Below are 21,495 nucleotides of genomic sequence, written 5' to 3' on the forward strand. Positions count from 1 at the left end.
CCCTGCATGAGTACTTGCTAGCTGAAGCCTGTGATAAGGGGTCTGAAGAGGTTAGCAGGCTTAGTTACCCTCTGTTTTCAGGATGTTCATCAGAGCATAGTTGTGCCTTTTGTCAGCGTATACGTTTAACTTAAGTATGTTTTGATGCTTTAAATTATTATTTGGATTTTGCATCTGCTTTGTAGTTCTAGCACATAGGAAAAAGAAAGGAATCGAAGAAGGTGACTCGCATGAACAGAGGCTCTTTAACCATTCCAATCTTCTCCACTTCTACATGTTGTCTTCTCCCTTCCTTGTTCACAGATCCTACTGCTCTGCTACAGGAACTAGTCCTTCCAGCTCATGCTGTGCTTGGCCCCCTGTATGCTGTGCCACCCACTCCTAGCTGGTAGACATAGGCATTCTCATGCAGGAACTGTCTGCTGGTAGATGGTCTGGCTCTAATCCTGCCAGCATACTTTCTGTCTTACCCTTCAGCCATATAATGATGTTATGCAAGTTACCTGTTTCATTCCTATGTAGAAGACTTATGGATTTCTGTTGAATCCTGAAGAGTGACTGAGCTAGGGGAGCTCCAGTAAAACCTCCTGGCTTGTTCTTTGTGATTTGGCTGGTTGTCAGAGGTGGGAAGGAGCAGTATGGCACACAAACTGCATGATATTTCCCTCTGCTGAGACAGTGCTGTAACTGTGCAAAAAAGTACACAAAAAATCCTTTTTTAAAACACAAGAAATGCTGTGGAGTACTCCACTGTGCTTCCTATTCTTCTGTCTTTCTGTGCTGTTATGGGAGATGTAGGCAGGCATTATTCTTCTGTTTTTCTATGTGAAAAAGGGGTGGCAGTTTTTCAAGCAATACAGCTAGTCAGTATTCCCCCAGACTGCTTCACTGTAGCTGAACTGTAAGTCCCATTTTGTATATTTGCAGGGGAGCAATGCCATGCTTCACAAGTCCCCGTTTTGAGGGGAAAGCCTATGAGGATCAGTGATGTCAGCAGGTTGCTGATGGGGGGAAAAGAGTTGTTTTTTTTTCCCAAGTACCCTGATAACTCCAGGAATTAGGTCAGCAGATATGTTGGGCTTGGTCATTCAAAAATATTCGTGCTTTGTGGCTGCTGGAGTAAGGAACAGAAATAAAGAAAGTGAATTCATGGAAGCTCTTTTGTGAAGGGGCTCAATATAAATGAGATTCAATCCCCCTCCCAAAGGGACTGTCTGAAGTCTTGGCATTGCAAACGTCAACTCTTCAACACTAAGCTAATAGTTCTGCAGTTATGCATGGGGCTGAGAATCAGGGCTTCTCATTTCCCGTTCTGTTAGTGAATCTTTCTGCGATTTCAGAAGTTACTTTCCTGTGGTACCATTCTGTTAGCTGTCCTTTAGGATAGCCATTTTCCCAGGAGGACAGCAGATTTGATTCAGTAGTCTCTGTTAAATCCATTTTAGGTCACAGCCTTAACCCAGAGCCCTTTAAGGGAACTCTGCAGAGTAATCTGAACAAGACCGTGCAGGTTAAGATAAGCAGCAATATTTTATTGAGCAGTCAGGCCTGCTCTCCTGCTACCTATGTCACTGTCCCATCTAGTGAGAAGTGCTGCAAGTGGTCCACAGGCTGCACCGTGCAACAGACTGCTGTGCTGTGCAGGAACTGACAAAAGCATGACCTCGGGGAGCAAGTAGGGCAAGCGCCTTCAGGTACACTCAGAGCTGTTGCAAGGACCTGCTATAGAATATGAGGAATGGTGCAGTTCAAAGCCTGGACTGTTGTTTTCAGCAAAAAAAAGACAGGTAGCAGTTATGTTTCCTGTCAACTGCTGCAAAGGAATAAAATCATAAGTGTATTTCTAAATAAGAAAGATACAAGCCACTAGCATGTCCAGATTTAAATAAAAGAAAAGAAAAAGAAGAAAGAGAAAACAGCAGCTCTTACAGACTTTGTTGTGGGATTTAGGGCACGGGGAGAAATTATTTTAAAAATAACCTTACTCCAGAGAAGAGGTAGAACGCATCAGACTGAACTCCAGATTTCTATCTGCCATTGAGTTTTATCGTATCTCAGATCAGATGGCTTCTCGCTGTCACTGCCTACCTGCTGCTGCTTTTGCATAACTTACACATCTCAGCAGGCTGACGTGCCACGCTGCTATCTGGCCCGCGGCCTTGGAATAAAATTGTGTTTATTCTCCTGAAATGTCTGGTTGGTGGGAGGTTCTTCAGCATGGCTTTACCGTTCAGTTACTTCATTGCGTGACAGATCTGAAAATTTAGTACTATTGGATTTTTTTATGGATGTTCTAAGGGCTCTGGTTCTGCTGCGAAATAAAAAGCATTGCACCTTCTGAGACCAGAGCAGAATTTAACTAGTTTTGGTGCAGTGACAATGTGTTGATGGGAATGTATTTTGATGACAAATTGATTACAATTTCATCCCGTAAAGGGATAATGGAGATGTGTGATTTCACGGATTGTTACAATGGAGAGAAATGTAGTTTGATATCTTGCAGGCTTTTTGTAGAAACAGTTGATCAGCTGCAAAAATGGCTGTATTTTACATGCCTGTCCTAAAAGCTTTTACTCGTGTCTTTTCACATGAGGGATGTTCTTGGAGAGGTGCATACTCATGCAGCCTGTGTTGACAGATATCTCAGATCCATGCACTGCTCTTAGTTACTTGTAGCCTCACAGGCACAAACTGGCTGTTAGCAACGCACAAAAAGTTTTTATCATTTTCAGGAGCAGGGTGCTTCTGTATTCAGTTGTATTGTTAGCATAAAAGTACTGTGAGTTTCTCCTGGCTGCTACAAGTGTGCTCACACTGTCTTTTGCCAGAATTTACACACCCACTTTGTCACTGCTGGCATTTGGATCACTGCAAATCTTGAGTAGTTCCTGTCTGGAACTCGCTTTCTGTTTGGTGGCTTCTAGGTTATGTTAACATAAAGGTATTTTGGGAATGGAGAGTCTGGTCTTTACTACGATTCTTTTGTTTCCTTGTTTAAAAAGAAAGCCAACAAAAAACTAAACAGGAAGAAAAAGAAGAAAAACTGGTACAATTGGGTTTGAAACCATCCCCTTCTGCCCCTCCCCCTGTCAGGGTTTGGCTATGTAAGGCTTGTTAAGAAGACAACTAAAGAGGTCACTGTGGTTTGCCCCATTGAACCTTTGCACTGCTACTACCGAGATGTGAGGAAAACCTTTCTGCAGGCTGGTAATACCATGAGGTTTGGGGTTGTTTGTTTGGTTTTGTTTTTTAACTACACTCAACAGGATATGAAGTATCATTTCAAGTTATCCTATCAGCTTTTGTTTATTTTCCACCTCTTGCTTGAAAAGAGGTTTATCTCCTCTCTTCCTGTTTGACTACTTACTTTCATCTGGTTAGCAAGAGCTGAGCTGCTGATGGTTCAAGGGCATTGGCTGATGAGAGGGGTGACATGTGGTATAAATTGTGTTTTTGTGCAGAAAGCAGATGGAACATGCAACACAAACTTCAAAACTACGAAGACACAGGAGCAAGTTCTCCAAGTTTTTGTGGAATTCATTGAGGGCAACACAACTATTCTGGTGAGTCTGAACTCTCCATGTTCACTGATTTTTGACCCATTCAACTTACTTGAGGGCCATACTTCCTCTGGTACGAGAAAGGTGGATTAAACTGCCAAGAAAGAACAGGATTGGACTTCCTGTCCCACTGAGCAGATGGGCTGGACATGAAGACAGAGGGCAGTGAGTAGTGGTTGACTGAGACCTGTTTTGGCAGCTCTTGCCATGAGTTCCTCAGGTTTCTCATGCTAGCCAAAAATCAAACTTGTGACTTGCCACCAGTCTCCACCATAAGTGTAAGACATATCAGAAAGATGATGATTTATGAGCAAGGATTGTGTTGGCAGAAAACCTGTGATTAGGGAATTTGTTCTAGAGAGAAGAAAAACAGAGCATGTGAATGGGAAGTGAGATTGGTGGCTGGCTCTTCTTATGTGTGAGACTTGCCTCAGAGAGCAATTCCTGTACGCTACTTCATGGTTTTTCAGAGGAAGCATGCATAGCAGGCATGTGGTAGATGTCATAACGTGTCTCTCTTGTCTTCAGAACTTCAAAGGCTGCCATAGCATTTTGTTGCAGTGTAGAAGCTATTATGAGGAAAGATTAACCACCCAGGAGCAGTGTGCTTGGTAATACAGGACAGCATTAAAAATGCATACTAGAGTTTTGTGTGTTGATTTTCCTCCCCTTGTATGTTTAGAGCTTCCTTGTCCCTCTAACACCAGCTCATTCTCTTTCCGCTGTGGTGAACTGAAAGATTCTTCATTGCTTGAAACTTCTATTTTCTTTGGAAAAAATATAAAAAAGAGGGAAAAATAAAAGAAGCATTTAGCATTTGGCTGCAGAGCAGACTGTATTATTGCATCCAAAGCAAGACAGATAAGTATGCTTGGTGTAATGCATGCAGCAGAGGAACTCTATTTTTTTGCAGTAGAAGCCTGTTGAAGTGTATTTTCAGATCGACTTTCAAATGACGGCTCTGTTTTGAAAGACTTCTAATCTAAAATTAACTCTTTGTTATATTGGTTCTTGTAAGCAGAATATCTTCATTCATTCTTTGCCTGTTTCTGTTTTCTTTTTTCTGTTGTCACCCTCCAGAAAAAATACCTCAAGCGTCTGCAGGAAATTCATATCATTCTTGAATCCTCAGACTTCTTCAAGCGACATGAGGTGAGCAGTGAGTATAATGCTTTGTGAAGGTGTAGTGCTGCTGCTTTTGGTCATTCACATGTACTTCGGAATTGCCTACTCTATTATTAGAAAGGAGTTTGTGGTAGAAGAAAACAGTACAGGTAACACAAAGCCTTTGTCACAAGGATACAGGAATAATAGATCTTTAAGAATAATGGATCCTCTCATCTTTATAACATACCAACACATTGAGCTCTGGGCCACTGTCAAGAATAGTTTAGTAGTATCAGTTTCCTGTCATTTTCTCTAATCTCAGTTTGTTACAGTGGAACCTTTAAAGGGAAGTGGTAATGTGGAAGCTTGCATCTGGTACGATAGAATCCACTTGTGTTTAGACGATCAAGTCTTTATCAAAATACTGGATTTGTGTTGAATCTGTATAATTCTGCTATATACATTCTCCTTCTATGCTTTTCTGTAGAGAGGGCATCATTGGCATTTTAAGTTCTGCTTATTACAGCTCAAGATTTTGAGGTCAGACATTTTATTTTACCTTGTTAATTTCCACTTGTCACTGGAGGTGATTTTGTTAATCATAGGTTATAGTCTTTATTTGAAAATAGTTACTGGCATTTGCGGCATTGCTTGAATTGAGACCAGCTGCCAAGTGGGCTGGTGAACTACTTTTCTTCCCTCTGTCTGATGGGTCCCTTTTCTCAGCTAGCTGCCCATTTATATGTTACTGATTGATTTAGTTATATAAAGAATGCATACAAGTTGTAAATATGCAAGCAGAGTGGCCATAAAGACTGTTGGGTCTCAGGTGAGAAGGCTGTCGTCTCAGTGGGAGGCGTAAGTGATAAGAGGAGACTTAAAGATACGCTTTTAACATCATCTCAATCTGCATTCCAGGTCGTTGGTAGTTCACTACTTTTTGTACATGATGGCAGTGGGAATGCCAATGTGTGGCTGATTGATTTTGGGAAGACCACCCTTCTCCCTGATGGGCAGACGCTGGATCATAGGATCCCCTGGCAAGAAGGCAACAGGGAAGATGGCTACTTGTTGGGACTGGACAATTTGATTCGCATCTTGGAAAGCATCACGGAAAGATGAGTTGTAAGTGGCACAAAACTTACAGGGCTGCTTTGTAACTAACTTTCTTCTCTACTGAGATCACTCAGAAGGAAACTGCTGTAACTCGCTCCCTTCAGACTCCTGAGGTCATCACAGTGCAGAGGGAACTACATCCAGAACCCAGCAGCTAGTTATCAAAATGACTTTGCGTCAGCCCTCTGTGAACCTAAATAACTAACTCCGGATTGGTCTGCATTGCACCAGCCTAACATAAGACTGGTCCTCAGAGAATCAAGATCTCCATACTCAGGAATCACACCAGCATGAGTCAAGAGGTCTGTATGGTAAAGCAGAATGATTCTGATTTCTGGTAAACTGATGGGACTTCCAGATCACCTCTCAGTGATCCAGAGCAAGTGCTTGGGAATTCAGGGGAGGAATAACAATTTTTCAGGGAACTGGATAGTTTTGAAATGAGCAGGAGTGTTTCTTTTCTTTCACCCTAATTCCAAGTCTTCTTGCTCCTGTGTAAACTATAGGTTGGACTAACAACAGCTGCTGCCTTATGTTATGGGTGTACTCAAGGTGGAAATCGATGATAATCAGGAGAATCCTGGAGTAAAGTGAGACAGCAGTTGTAGTGGCTGTATATGGTAACTGTTGTTGATTAGTCCTCCTCATCCCCACCTTAGCCTCAATTCACTTCTGTCCAAGAGCAGCCTTTGCTTTTTTATGTAGCCTCTCAGGAGATAACAGATAGTCCAGGGAGAGAGTAGCAGCTTGTTGTCTCCAGAAATATTTGACTTTTCAAACTGGGTGGGCTGTTGGAAAAGCGCCTAGCTTGGCAGGTTTGGCCTCTTGCAGCTGAACTACAGCTGTGAAAATCAGTGATTGCACTCTAGCACTCAGACTGGGGAACTAAGGGGGTTTTTCAAGGCTTGCTCATTTTTAACATAAAACCACTGTACACATGCAAATACATGCACACACTAGTAGCCAGTAACCAATGTGATCTTTTAAGATTATAGTTTGACTGTCTTCTGATGCACATGAAAGAGGTGATTTCTTGACCATGCTCCTATTCCCAAGTACAATGCTGCCACTGAAGTGTGTAGACTTAAATAAGTACTTTTATATAAAAGTGTATAGTGCAGCAATCAGGAAAGTAAAGTTCCTGCATCCACAGCATTACACTAATTATAATTCCTAGACATTCCCCCTCCAGTATATCAGCTGTTAACTCAGGGCAGTTTGGGGGAAGGAATATCAATATATCACATCCCTTAATCCCTGTCTGGAATCACAGGACCACTTTTGGTTTTGGTTTACTCTTTTCTGCTGTGGCACAGCCACAGAAAATTCACAGTGATTCACAGTGTTTAGATTAAAATCAAGAAAGACTGAAGTGATACTTCTTATAATGGCTTCATACATCACCTCTGTTGGTTGCCTCTTGTCACTTTAGCAGTTCTATAAATATAACAGGATATAAAGACCATCAGTATTCACCTGTTCACTTACGTTCCAGGCTTTAATATAAATATATGTTGATGCAGTTGCCAAAATGAGGACATGACTTAGATTAGTGTTTGATTAATTCACTTTTAACATCTTGAGCTGGTAATGCACATTGATCAGAAATTGCTGTCTCTTGTGAGTGTCCTGTGCACAGAAGAGATTTCAAGAACTTCAGGATAGATGAAGGTAACTCGGTGCTTTGGGGAGCAGCTTTTTCAAGAATAACTAACTGTGACCATGAGCAAAAGTCCTGTAGAGAGTAGCTCTGGAATGAAATGCATCTGTAACGTTTATAATTTGAATCATAGGGAAATCAAAGAGTTACTTCTGATAACAGACTCTTGTACTATGAGATCAGATTTGAGAACTTATTCATCATCTCTAAACAAAACAGCAGTATTAAAAATGCAGTTGTGCCCTAAAGATTAGAGGACATTGAATGGGTATCCTGTGGGAAAAAGTGAGGTGTGGAGACATTTTGTTGTCAAACAGAGGTTGTTTGAAACTGATAATTATTTTTGCAGTTCACTGCAAATTCAGACTTCTTCTGTGGCCTTCTACAGTCCTTCTCAATTTATTTTTGTGATAGTATGCTAATGAATTTTCCATTGTTTTTTTTTTTTTTTCCCCAGAGGTTTTATTAGCTGTTTCAAAGAGTTTAAGCTTTTTTTTTTTTTTTTAAAGTTGTGGTGAGCTTCCAGTATTGAACTTGCATGTTATAATTTCTGATGCCTTCTAACTTTGGAATTGCTATGAGATGACAAATTAATCTGTGGTGATTTTTATACTATTTTTTAATTAAGAAAAAGTCCTCCTCTTTTTCTGCAGCCAACAGGTAAACTATCAGCTAGCAATGCTTAAGGAGAAAAAAGGAGTAAATAAATCTCACAGGACTACCTTTAATAACAAGGCATTTTCTCTAAGACTGCAGTTTCAGGGATTTAGGGAAAAAACAACCAAAAACAGACAGAACTGGAAAAGGTTAAATAAAGTATAATGAGACAGGGTGATACAATTAATTAGTGTTTTGCCTAATTAACTTTCATAATGCTTTTTTCTGTTAACATATGTGAACCTTTTGCATCAGTGTGTTATTTTCTGGATGGGGGTGGATTTAGGAGGTAAAAGTTAGCTGATACTCCAGCGTCACTTGAGAATGTGTCATGAACTTTTAGAATTCATGTCTTGTTTTAAAGAAGTAGAAGCAATGTGGTAGCAGTACTTCAGAAACCTGATTGCTGCTAGCACCTCCGAGGGTGGTTTGTAGACCCTCATCTTGGAGATAACAAGGGAACCTCTTCAGGGCTGTGCAGTAGGTGAGAAGATGGGGGTGGGAGAGGGGAGAAGGAAAACCTCAGCTATAGCAGTCCTTGTTTCCTTATTCTGGAAATTCATTCTAGATGCTAAATAGTTCTAGTAAGTTTGTTTTAAAATTACTCTTTGGCTTATCAAAGAGCTAGAAAGGAAGAAACCACAATCTAATATTATGCTGCTGTTACAGGAAAGGTGCAAAGGAGGGAGCTTTTCATTAGCAAATGGCAAGTATAGGACTGCAAATGTGAGGACTGGAGCTCTCAGGGACTGGAGGCTGTGAGATCATGAGCAAATGATCACAGGGTAAGTTAGATAACCTTGATTCACATCAGAAGTCCCTGAGTGGCTCTTTGTGTACATTCACGTGCTACCGTGAGGAAGCAGATACCTTTCTTTTGCTATGGAGTCAGTTGCCTTGAACAAGCTTACATTTGTATGAGATCAACATCACAGGCATTTGCCATATAAGAGCTGATGCAGGATAACCAAGGCACTTGCTCACGTACAAGTCCGGAACACAGTTCTTTAAATGCTTCTGCTGGGATAGTCCCTCACTTTGGAGACAATGAAATCACGTGTGTTTCCACAACATGAGAAGATAGCTTGTCCAGGCATGGAGCAGCTAACCTCTGAGTTAGGCACCAAGGTCATTAAGCTCACTAGATAGATGCAGCAGAGTTCAGTGTGAATCTAGCAATAGGACTTCTCTTCCCCAGCTTTGACAGTGACTTGTGTTTTGGCCTTGGGCAGCTATCCTCGGCCTCAGTTTTGTTCCTGTTTTACAGATGGTAATAGTACTAGTACTATTAATACTATTAATAGTACTAGTAATAGTAGTAATACTACTCATACCTCACAGAATGGTATGAGGCTGTACTTCATTTTTGCCTGCAAGATGCCTTGAGGTTCTTTGGTGGAAGGTACAACATAAAAAGAAGTACATAAAGAAGCATATTGGATGAGTTTAAAAATGATAGGCATTAAGGTTCCCCATGGATATACATTTGGATTAAGTTTAACCAAAGTGATGCTAATTAAAATGCCTCTGTATTTTGCACGTGGAATATTCACTTAACATCTGATTACGATTCAGTTCTGATGATAGGGAAAGATTTCAATGGGATTTGGACTAAACTCGTGAGTATCTCACAGGGCTCTTGCTTTTTTTTTTTGTATTGGTGTCATTATTTTTTGTTATTCTTACAGTACTGAGATCAAATGACCTGTATTGTCAACAGTGCTTCTGTTCTGAACACTACAATGCAATGCTGACTGTGGTCACTTTTGACTGTATTGGCTGAGTGTTTGTTACTCTTAAGTGTGTATGCTAATAAATACATGAGACTGAAGGAAAAAAGGGCATCCGTGGTGATTTGGTCACAGAAGAATAATATTTTCTTAAAGAGCTTCCCAATGCTAGAGACAAAACCTTATTATTTCAGTGTTTCTTGCAGTTTTAGGCTTAGAACCTACTATTTCCTGAAATAAAACTGGTTCTGAGACATCTGGAAGCTGACATTGCAGCTTTGTTCCCAACACCATGCGAAGTTTGAAGGCTTTCTTAGAAGTAAGTTATCTCTCGAAAATCCAATTCTTACAGCATATTAAAAAATAATGCGTTAAGATGTACTTTGCACACAGAGCAGTTAACTGTTTCCACAAGGCTGTCTTTTGTGGTAGTAGGGGATAAACAGTGCTCTGTTCCTGGAGTCAGTCCTCCACAACTGGCAACCTTTCTCAAGCAAGATGGTGTCCTCTTACCTGTGTGCAAACTGTATTTAACACAGAGGAAAACAAGTAGTCAGCATTAGCATCTCTTTATTTTGTGTTGCAAATATATAGTATACATTTGTCCAACTTGAAATTGCATAGAAGCAGGCTTGTCATCTACTTATGCACAGTAGTCACCCAAAAAGGTAAGTTGACAAGAAGTGCTGCCGTGTTCAGAGGTAACAACAAATCAGAACTGGTTCAATTAAACAAAAGTGTTGTGTGATGAGACTAGCAGATGTTAGTGATGTCATGCCTAAGGTCTCTGCATCAGATTGCTCCAGCTAGGAGCAGGAAGAGCAATGCCACAGCTGCAGGAGAAAACTCATCTGGCATAGCACTGCTGCTCAGCAGTTTGAAGAGTGATCCCTGGCTCACGCTGCTGCAGAGATGCACATACTTTGGGGAAAACCATATTCCCAGCAGTAGAGTTCTGTTTCAGGTAAGGTAGTAGGAGGGTATTGGAGGTGGAATAAGTTATACGTGCAAAAGCCCATATCTATGTAATTATATCTGTGAAACTGTCTCAGTGTACACCAGCCCACTGGCAAGTAAGTGGAGAACTTACCTGGGGAAAAGGGTTGATGTAAGTGGAAACCTTAAATCTGTGCACAGTTAAAAATTCTGTCTGTTTAAAGGGAAAATGAAGATGCAAAACTCTTGAAGTAGAGGAGAGAAAAGATAACAAGAATATCAACGAATGTGAAAAGAAAAAAAAGACAAATTGAAATTCGCATTATTTCATCTTTTGTTATTACAGTCCTCTTAAAATGTAGGTGTGAGGCTGCATGAAGGAACATAAAGTACTAATGCAGAATCCAGAAGAAAAAAAAACCATCTCTATATACACACATCTAAAACTGAGGTGGTAGATAGATAGTCTTTGTTAAAATGTAGACACTCAATGGGAAGAACAATTTATAGATACCTATACAGGGCAGATTCTTCACTGGGGAGCTGTTGGAAGACTTTCCATGTGGATTACATGACTAAATAATGCTAGTCTCCAGCTCAAGTCATTCCTCTCCATAACAAAATCATTTTTTTGGGCTTTAGTTGCCCAAGTAATCTAATTTTGACAGTATGGGTTAAACTCATTCATTTTGCACTATGCGCATCTCCTTAAAAGACTATTTCAAGTAAATGGTATTTTGAAATGGTAAAATTTGGACACTGTGAAATCTGTCGTTGTATTAACAGTCTAAGAATTGTAGGAATTAGTGCTTGGTTGTAGTATACATTATTTAGAGTTATTTTTCTTTTTAGATAACCTGTTTTGGACAGCATATTGCATCACAGTAGGAGCAGTATTAGCATTATTTCCTCCTGTATTGTCATTTAAAAAAATCTTTACTATGAGGTTTTTGAAAAGCATCTAAGAGATCAGATACACGCAGAAAAGCTATTACAGATCAGAGAATGGTGGTGTCTGTGTTGACAGAAGTTTGCTTACCTTTATTTCTACTTGAGGGAGGTAAGAACACACATAAAAAGCACGTTGCTAATGCAGATGCTTAAAGTTCTCAGACAATTCTTTTAGTGCCTATTTGGTCTGCACAGATCCACGTTCTGTCTTGTTAGGAGACATCTGACTCAGTACACCCTGAGCTACATGCTGTTGTAAACTAGCAATGTTCATGTAAGAGATAATCACTGCATGCTTATTCTACTCTTACAAGTGCCCTTCAACACCCTGCTATTGGTCACTCATAGAGATAAGATATTGGGCTTGATGGAGGTTTACTGTAGTTCAGTGGAGCTTTTTCCCTGTTCTTTCTGTATATATAAATATGACTTAACTATTCGTTGAAAACATCTGTGTTGTCCAAAGTGCTAGACTGATGAACTTGCTTACATTTTATGAATAAATTAAGAGAGAGCTGCATGCAAGACCACCTGTAGCACTGGTAAGTAGTGGAAACTATAGTACCAACTTTACTCTGCTCTCACTTTACTTTTCTCACTTTATTTTTCAATGTCTTATGTAGTTTTATCAATATTTGCTTCTCTAAATTCATGAATGAAGTTGAAGCACATGCTGCGTATGTGAAAAACAACGGTAGCTCAAAGTGAGCTCAGCAGGGATCCCCCGCCTGCTTCTCACTGGAATGCTAGCATTATTGTATATAGATGAGCTGCTGTTAATCCAGCTAGCCAAGATTAGGTCTGTTTATTCTTGACAAGCAGGTTGTAGAGGTGGGCTGCCTGCGACTTAACCAGAAATGTTAGCATCTGCAAGGAGAAGGACGAGTACCATAATTTCCTGCTAACTCTACCTCATCTTACCTGGCTGTAGCAGTTCCTGGACACAAGGTAGGACAGACAATGGGCTAAAAGCACTTGTAACCTCACAACATGGATTTGGAATTTTTTTCATGCTATACAGCTCACTGCTAAAAGGATCATCATCATCATCAGTAAGATCTGGAAACCAGAATATATAAAACTACTCATTCTGAAGCTTAAGGTCTAAGACTACAGGAAGCTGGGAACAAGTACAAAGCCAGATAAGCAAAGCATTAAACCTGAACTGAAGAAGCACTTCACTGACAAAGGATGGATTCAGACTCTCCACTCTGTGCTATTCAGTACGACATATCAGCAGTATCCAGCCCTCAGTGACAGAGGAAATGAAGTTTGTCTTCAAAGCAATCTCTATCCTGCTAACCCACATCTTTAGACTGTAAGCATACAGCTAATCCCTATATGTGTAGTTTGTACTGGGGCACCTCTTTTGGAAGAGAACAAGATGGAATCTATAGCCAACATCATGGCATACAACTTGATTACATGTAAAGGCAGCATGTAGTTTGCCACTGCAAGTTGGTTATGCACAGTACAAGAGTGGGACAGGGACAAAATGCTTCTGAGACTGCTCAGGTTTAAACCAAGTTACTTACTTTTCCAGGCTCCAGGCTTTAACCAGTAAACATCTGTTTAGACCCTAAATAACAGAAAATAGCCTAGAAATAATCTTTCAAAAAACCAACTACATTAACCAGCTTGTATGCTTGAAAGGTTAAAGAGAATGACAATCTGTATGTGAAGCCAAGTCACAGTTATAGCTTTCTTAAGTGGCCTGAGCTATTTTGCCTTGCTGTAAAAGGGGCATTGTAAGGTGATGTCTGTATTAAGCAGGTTGTCTACACTCTGCTCCCTTGCATTACTCTGTTTCTACTTCAAAGGAGTATATATAAAAATTGCAACCAGCTGCAGCCTACCAAATTCTACCATTACCTTAGAACATCAGTAATGCTTATCAACATAGCACAGGAAATTACTGCCATGTATCAAAATACTTACAAAAACGAAGTCCATCCCAAATAAAGTCCATTAAAAGATGAAGACAGTCCATTTCCCATCACCCCTGTCAGCTCACTCTTTCTTGGAAAGCCACCTGCCCTTCCACACCAGGAGCTGTGAAGAACACAACACCATGAGGCAAGCAGCACATTTTCCTTGTTATTCAAAGAGATACCATCAGTTTCACCATCTATTTTTTTTTTCAATCGTAAATTTGTTTTCCTCTTCATTGCTTGTTTTCAAAATGCATGCTCAGAGGATCCTGGATTTTTTTCATACTTCTTGCTGCTTCCAATTTAAGCAGTTACTTCATGTTTTTCAAAGGGTCTGCTATTAAACAGATGAAAATGTGGCTGCTATTCATCTACTTTCCTGTCACTATGTGAGCATCATTAGGCAAGTCTTCAGGACCGTAAAAAGCTCAAGGAAATCCAGCAGGTCTTCACAAGTTGTTCACTGCTGGCACAGCATGCATTTTTGGTTTCTTAGGTCAGAAAGAAGAGCAGCCTATGTTGGTCATTATTTCCATCCAAGCACTATGGTTGGATGGTAAGTCTATTTCTTTTCACCTGAGCTGATTGAAAAAGAGGTCTTTTGTTAGGTACTGTATGCTGACTCAGAGCAGCAATGCTGTTGTTCTCTACAACTAAGTTGGTCCAATGGAACACATTCGGTGGACAGAAGTAGAAATGCAACTGTCTGTAATGATCTGGGGATCCGGCACGTAGAAGGAGGAAGAAGATCATTGCTGATGTCGAAACATCACCCCTCATGTTGAAACATCACCCCTCTAAAGGAACTTACATGGAGGAAATACGTGAAATAGGAAGCAGTTCAAGTTTGCCCTTCCAGAAACACATTCTCTGATCTTTGGAGGAATCTTTTCTGTTATACTGGTGTAACACTCAGATCATCTGACAAAGACAGACCGGAGTCCCTCTCTCTTGCAGCTTTATCTGTTTTATAAAAAGGTTTCTCATCTGTATGCAGACTGGAGCTCCTTAGCACAGCTGCTCTGACCCCTGTCAAAACTGATGGTGGGTGATCAGTGCCATAGCACAGATCATCATATGCATAATTTACATTACCACAGGGGAAAGTCTGGAGTTTCACCAGTTCAATCCCACCAATATCTAAGTGAGGGCAGTTGCTTTGACTTGGAGATGCTGGAGATGTCCGAGAACTAGGAGAAGAACTGCAATTTCCATCAAAGCCTGAATCTTCTCGCTCTGGAGTTGCTTTCAGTTTGGAGGTGGGGCTTAAGTGACTGATGTTCTCTAGCACCCATGATCCATAGGTTGGATTCCAAAGGTTTTTAGTTTTGTTCTTCAGTCTGTGGGTTGGTGGATTGCTGAATTCTAACTTCTGGTTTGAATTCTGGATCCAGGATGTGCTGAAATCGCTGAGGCATGGCAGGCTGGGCCCTCGAGCAGCCCGGTTGCTGAGGTTCTCCACCAGTAGCTCTTGTGGACATTGTACAAGTTTTTGCCCAGGACGGTGGGAATCCAGGGTTTTAGGTGTCATCTGAGGTGTAAGAGAAGGACTCACCAACAGAGGCACTATCCCACTGGAAACATTTGGGCGCACAACTGTGTTCCCTTCATCCTCTGGTGCTGGACTACACTCCATGGGCAACTCTGTGTTGATCACATCAGGGTCCTAGAAGAAAGGATTGCACAGAAATGCGTTACACCAAGTGCCTCCAGGGTGACTGTCACACCTGCATTTTCAGAGAAATAGCTATGCGAGAAAAGCTTTTGGCAGAGGCTGGCATTAGGTTTGGGCACTATTCCTGCACCTCATACAAGGTGCCATAAGTCATCTAGGTACTGCATGCTGTTAGGACATGCAAAAGTGTTGTCTTGCTTATGTACTTCCTTTGAACAGTCGCTGTGCTTCACTGAAATCAGCATATGAGCTGAGGGTTGCCAACATATAATTTGCCTCTCAGGCAGGTTAGATCCATGCCTCTAACTGTAAAATTCTACCATATGATGAACATGCTCTACCATATTCCCTCACCCCCCCATTACCAATTCAGCCATGACTTTCAACCAGCACTAGGCGAGGTCAAAGTGTGGACTTTTGCAGACACTAAATACCTCTCTATCACAAAAAGAAGGGCATTTTGCTACTGAACAAGCAGTGAACTGGAAGCACCACTTGCACAGGAACAGTATCATCTGATTTTGGTTGGGCTGAAGAAGGCGAGCTAAGGTAGGTAGATAAAAACACAAATGAAAAGAACAGTTGAGCCAGTACCACCACTGGAAAGTACATCAGCCTGTGAGGAGCCTTAATCTTGTCTGCACTAAAAGTGCATTTGGATGGCTGGCATTCTGGGGATTATCATCCACACAGTTACTGCGGGCCAATACCTGCGTGCAGTACTTGATTCTTTCCAGGATGGTAGAGAAGTTTGGCCGGTATTCTGGGCTGTGCTGCCAGCACTGCGTCATGATGCGGTACCTTAAAATGAAAGAGAATCCATTAAGAAAGATAATTGTGAAAGTTGTGTTTCAATGTGATGTGAGCTTGGGTCCAGAAGAACTGCACTTGGTAAATGGCTCAAAGAAGTGGAGCAAAAGTTCACGTCATTTCTGCATCCTTGGATCCCAAGAGAAAGCAAATTCTGTAGTGGTCTAACTTATGTACAAGAGGCAGTGGCTCAAGAGATGCTCAATAATACCGGTATAGTATTTGATACAATCACCATTCCCCAATGGAAGGCGTCTAGTTGCCTTTGTCCAACCCTTTTGATAACCACTGTTCCCTAGTTGAGAGAGTGAGGAAATACTTACACAGGCCCTGGACAGTTCTTTGGTGGGTCCATTCTTCCTCCACTGGTGACAAATTCCAGCACTTCCTGATTAGTTTTGCAGGGATAGGGCATGTAGCCTAGAGAGAAAATCTCCCAGAGAAGAACACCAAAGGACCTGTGTCAGAAACCAGACAACAATGCTGATTAGGTTTCCAAGTTTGTGCTCCACAAATCTGGAACAAAGTTGGGTAGTTAAAAACACAGCACCAACCTTTTCAACCTGCAGGCCAACTACAGAAGTGTGCAATTAGCATGGTTATGAGCCAACTTTGATTTAGAAAAAAACAACAAAACAATCAATCAAACCCTTGTTCAAGCTCCCAAAATCACTTTGCAGACACATCAAAATATCTGAATTTGTTCTTTCTGCTGCATTTGTTATTTCTAGAACAGAAAATGCCAAAGCACCCTTAGCTATGCATGGTCTAAGTGAAAGCAAGAACTGTTACATTTGGCTTGGAGATTCCTATCTTACTTTGACAGACTTGAGATGTTTGAGTTGGTATTTGGCAAAAGGATGCTCAAGAATAAAACAAGTTAGAGATCTTCACTAGAAGTGCAAAAGTAAACACTATCGTTATATGGTTGCTCTTTTCTCTTTACATCTACAGGTCAGTTAGGCAGTGACACTCAAAACTTCTTACAGTGTAGACCCAGGGAAATCAAGGGATCTGCAAAGGCTTCAGTAGGGTCATTAATTTTAAGAGTCATTATTTGATGGAAAGGTGGATGAGATTTCCAGTACATACATGTTATGTACAATAGCCTGTTACAAGTTATAGGAACTGTAGTGCTCTCCTTCAAAATATTTACTACTGGCTGCTTACAGTTACGTTCTGATACACAATCCCTTGTCTTATGGCATTAACAACTTCAGGAAACTGGGTCAGTGTGCCATTTAAGGTAATATTTCAGTTTGCTTATTGAAGAGTACTGTTTAGGAAGAGGGGAGTTCTTAAGCAACTGGAAAGCTTCCATTCCCCAGCACCTTTGCATAAATGTGTCATTGTTGAGGGGGTGTTTATTTTAAGGAAAAATCAGGCTACGTGAAGAATCGGTATATAAATACTGTTTCCTCAGCAACACGCAATGGCTTCTGCTTAAATCTGCTGTCATTTTATATACAAAAGAAAAAAAAACAACCAAGGACAGAAGAGTAATCCTGTGTGTTATAGATGGAGTCATTTACAAAGTATATGAGCAGGCCTTGTCACCAGTAAGCACTGAGTAGCAGATACTAAGAGCTGAAGGAAGTGTCTGCATTTTTGACTGAGACTACTTAGGATTCTAAACGGTCTTCTCTTTACATTTCTTGATTACCCTTATATGATATTCTGCATTTATCTATGGCTATTTGTTATGCCCTACACTTGCACAAGAGTTTTTAGTTTCACTTAATTTCTTAGTCACTCTTCTAACAATGCAGACGGAAATATCTACTTTTTTTTTTCTTTTTCCATTTTAGGACATGGGAGATTGATATCTTTAGGGGGTCCTGCTGAGTAGACTTTTTTCCTTGAGCGGTAAATGTGCCTTATTAGAATAGCAGAGGTTATTAATAGGAAATAATTATTACCAGGTATCAGTTTTGGAGGTAAAAATGCCTTCTAGGAAAGCTTCTGGTGGCATCCACTTGACAGGAAGCATGGCTCTTCCTCCCTTGCGATAGTAACTTGCTCTGGGAAAGATTAAATATATGCAGAATGTCACACAGCATCAAAAGGCTAAGATGTATAAAAGATCCTATCACCACAGCAACAGGAACTGGAGAGAGTGCATGCAGTACTGGGGGCCAAATAAGAAAAAATCATCAACATGGATTGTACCATCTGAGCAGTATTTTATACCATGATTGCAACTGAGATGGAAAAATGATGATGTTTAGGTGCATAGCAGAAGGGATCAAATGTGCTGAAGTTGTGCATGAGGCACTGATACAGAAAATCTTCTTGACCTCATACATTTACATTTATGAATATTTTTATAATTTGAGATTATTTGTGGTCTAATAAATTTACCTGAGTTTGGTTTAGCATCCATATGTATTTGCAGTGTTCTCTAGGGCCCAGTCTGGAATGACACAATTTAAGTGCATTTGCTACTAGGCATAGATGTGTTAATTTACAGTCTGTTTACCCCAGTTAGTTAACTGGAAATCAAATTCAGAAATGTAATAGACAGTTCAGCTGCTTCAAATTAGATGAGGCAGTTCAAACCATTTAAATGGATACAGATTACCGAGTAATTTATGGGACTGAAATGGCCTTTCACTTACCTGTAGATATCTCTGGCCATCCCAAAGTCACCGATTTTGGCTATACGACCTGCTCCAGTACAGGTCAAAAGGCAATTCCTTGCAGCTATATCTCTTTAAGAAAAAAGAAAAAAAAAAGGAAGAAAGAAAAAAAAGAAAGCACATAAGAGAAAACTTCTTCATGGCGAAGGGAACAGAACACTGGAACAGCTGCCCAGGGAGGCTGTGGAGTCTCCTCTGGAGAAGTTCAGAACCTGACTGGATGATCTTGAACAGTGTGCTGTAGGTGACCCTATTTGAAGCAGGAGGGTTGGACTAGTTGATCTCATATGGGCCCTTCCAACCTCAGCCATTCTGTGAATGTATAATTCTATCTAATTTTAAACTCTTAACTAGCTAAAGGAATAAAGAAAGAATGTTACATCCAGCCCTACAAGTCTTAGCTGAGTCATCTTAACACAAATGAGGATAACTTTAGTGAAAACAAAAACTACACTAACTACACAATCATTTTCATTAACTGTAATTATTAAACTGCATTTGCATTACATTTCTACCATTTCCTCTCAGTATACTCTGAGCATTACCCGCTACCATCTTCTTTCACTAAAGCAGAAAACAGGGTCAGTCTCAGACAAGGTAAGGATCCAACCTCTTCTGCATCAACCACATTATGCCAGTATGTTTCTTTCTAAAAAGAAAACAAGAGTTTTTTCAGAGATATCAGCATCTCTGTCAGCAATGCAGATGTGATGCAATTGAAAAGTCTTAGTAAACTGCTTGAAAAGTAGGTTTGGTTGAAAAACAGATTTGGTAAACTGTTCCTTTGTTGCTTCTGGCAACCTCCCATGGAACCAAGCAAAGCTACATATGCGAGCAGCCATTTGCTGGATGGAAGTTTAGATTGTGACAAATGGTAGGGATGACTGCGTGGCCAATGCTGAAGGGTTTATATTAATTTTAAATACATGTTCTGAAAAGGGACTCATTAAAAATCATAGCTCTGTGTGGGTCCTGTTGGCTGCCAAGAAAAACGAAATCCTTGAACAACTCACGTGTTTCTTCCCACTGCCAGCCCTGAAAATTCCCACAGGATCTGGAATTCAAGCTTAGCTTTTTCCTTTTCTCCTGTTATCATCTGTGACTCTCACATGACAAGACTTCACATACAAGACTAGGCCCTTAGTGACATCTCTACAACGTGATCCTTCCCTCCAGGATACCATTCACCTGTACTGATAGCCTTGTCTGGATTCCACATCTATGAACTCTAAATAATACTGATGTCACTAACAAATACTAACATAAGACCTAAATGAAATCCCTTTTATGCAGATCTGCTGAATTGTTGGCTAAAACAAAACGAGTCTGTTCCCAGGTTGCTTATACAAAAGATCTAATGGTGTAAAAACTGAGCCAGAGAGTTTTTTGAAAAACGATGTGCTACTGTTGAAGGAGACAAACAATGTTTTCTTCCATTTCTGTCCTGAAATTGAGCAGTAGGAGTAGGCCCATCCGCTTGTTGATACAGATTTTAGACACCTTATGTGATGGCAACTAGCCTTGGTGATCTATAGTAAGAAAATCAGGGAACTTCTACCTGAGTGAAGTAATGAAAATTGGTTTTATGAAAAATACTTGCGAAGAGCATCGCTGTGTAAGTTTTCATTGGAATTCTTGCAGCACAAAGCAAAAATTGGTCCTTATGATAAATTCATTAGACCAAGGTGGGGGGGGAGGATGCAGGATACTGCTGTCACTTTTTTTTAAAATGATGCTATAGTGATTAACTGTGATGCTGCCAATCAAAATACTGATTTTCTTGTACTTATTTGGCATTCTAAAAGCTAAAATTTGTTGCATGTCCTTACTGCTTTTAAAATATTTATTATGACAGAAGACTCAAAAATCCCTTTTTCAAAAGAACTTGTCCCAATAAAAAGGAGATTGAAAACTGCATATTTTCTTTTCTGATGATAGTTCTGCTGTATTTTCTTTGCCATCTGCAAAAAAGACCAATTTGTTTATGGAACTATAATTGTCTTTCTCTGGTTACTTCCTGTAATTCTTGAGGCAGATCATTCCCAAATGAAGACACACTCTGAAGCGATCCTCATAAAAGCTCTCAAGCATTGAGCCCTATGATCTCCAGATACTGCCCTGGCCTTCCAGCCCCCAGAAGACGCACACAGCCCTTCTCCCTACAGCCTTTACTAGGGAGCCTGTCAGCACGGCAGCCCAACGCACAGCACTTTCATTCATACAGCACACGTTGCCCTTTGCCAGCCAGCCTCGTGGCTCACCTGAGGTGAAGGGAGGAAGAGAAATCCTCTGCCATCACCTGTTCAGTTCTCTGTCCAGACACAGTTGACACAGTCCTTTTATATTGCACTTTTCTTCACGTACGAGAATTACTAATCAGCACTTTTGAGGTGTTCTAAATCTGTGTCATCTAAGCTTTAAATTTACCATATTCTTTTAGTCTGTGTGGAAAAAGAACTGAGGCATGTGGAGAGGAAGAGACTTCACTTGAAGCCATATCCCAAGCCTGTGGCTGACATGGCAAAAGATTTTACATGCTTTGGTTGCTGTCACAGATGCTCTACTCATAAAGCCATAACATGTCCCCTATCTCAATCTCATGCCTTTTTGCCACTTGTTTCCCTCAGTCTCCCCAGTTTGCACACACCCTTGCCTAGCTCTGCTTCTTCCCTCTGTACAACACCACATTTAAGTATGTGTGTTTGTTGGGGGTGGGGTAAATT

General features: G+C 40.6%; 2 protein-coding genes across 7 annotated transcripts in view; one reads left to right on the forward strand and one right to left on the reverse strand.

Moving 5' to 3' along the window:
• ITPKA (inositol-trisphosphate 3-kinase A) overlaps window positions 1-13,662 on the forward strand; it is a 41,947-nt gene extending 28,285 nt beyond the window's left edge. Inside the window, exons 5-8 of one of the 5 annotated variants that reach the window (XR_016466877.1) lie at window positions 3,462-3,563; window positions 4,641-4,712; window positions 5,586-8,885; window positions 10,037-13,662. Coding sequence is in view for 3 of the 5 variants with exons in the window: in XM_090140999.1 (XP_089997125.1) it covers window positions 3,462-3,563; window positions 4,641-4,712; window positions 5,586-5,789 (378 nt within the window). In the remaining 2 variants the exon portion in view is untranslated. Of the gene's footprint in view, window positions 1-3,461; window positions 3,564-4,640; window positions 4,713-5,585; window positions 10,013-10,036 lie in introns of those variants that run through there. The other 4 variants (XR_004166967.2, XM_090140999.1, XM_090141000.1 and 1 more) reach the window with 4 other exon arrangements.
• Window positions 13,663-14,380: 718 nt separating this feature from the next.
• The window catches only part of LTK (leukocyte receptor tyrosine kinase), an 81,251-nt gene continuing 74,136 nt past the window's right edge, over window positions 14,381-21,495 (reverse strand). For both annotated transcript variants that reach the window (XM_090140983.1, XM_090140984.1), the window contains 5 exons: window positions 18,752-18,844; window positions 18,053-18,154; window positions 16,457-16,591; window positions 16,034-16,124; window positions 14,381-15,314 (listed from right to left, as the gene is read on the reverse strand). In XM_090140983.1, coding sequence (XP_089997109.1) covers window positions 14,544-15,314; window positions 16,034-16,124; window positions 16,457-16,591; window positions 18,053-18,154; window positions 18,752-18,844 — 1,192 coding nt within the window. In that variant the 3' untranslated portion in view covers window positions 14,381-14,543. The remainder of the gene's footprint in view (window positions 15,315-16,033; window positions 16,125-16,456; window positions 16,592-18,052; window positions 18,155-18,751; window positions 18,845-21,495) is intronic.

This window comes from Phasianus colchicus, chromosome 5 (assembly GCF_987193195.1).
Source record: "Phasianus colchicus chromosome 5, bPhaCol1.hap1.1, whole genome shotgun sequence".
NCBI classification, from domain to species: Eukaryota; Metazoa; Chordata; class Aves; order Galliformes; family Phasianidae; genus Phasianus; species Phasianus colchicus.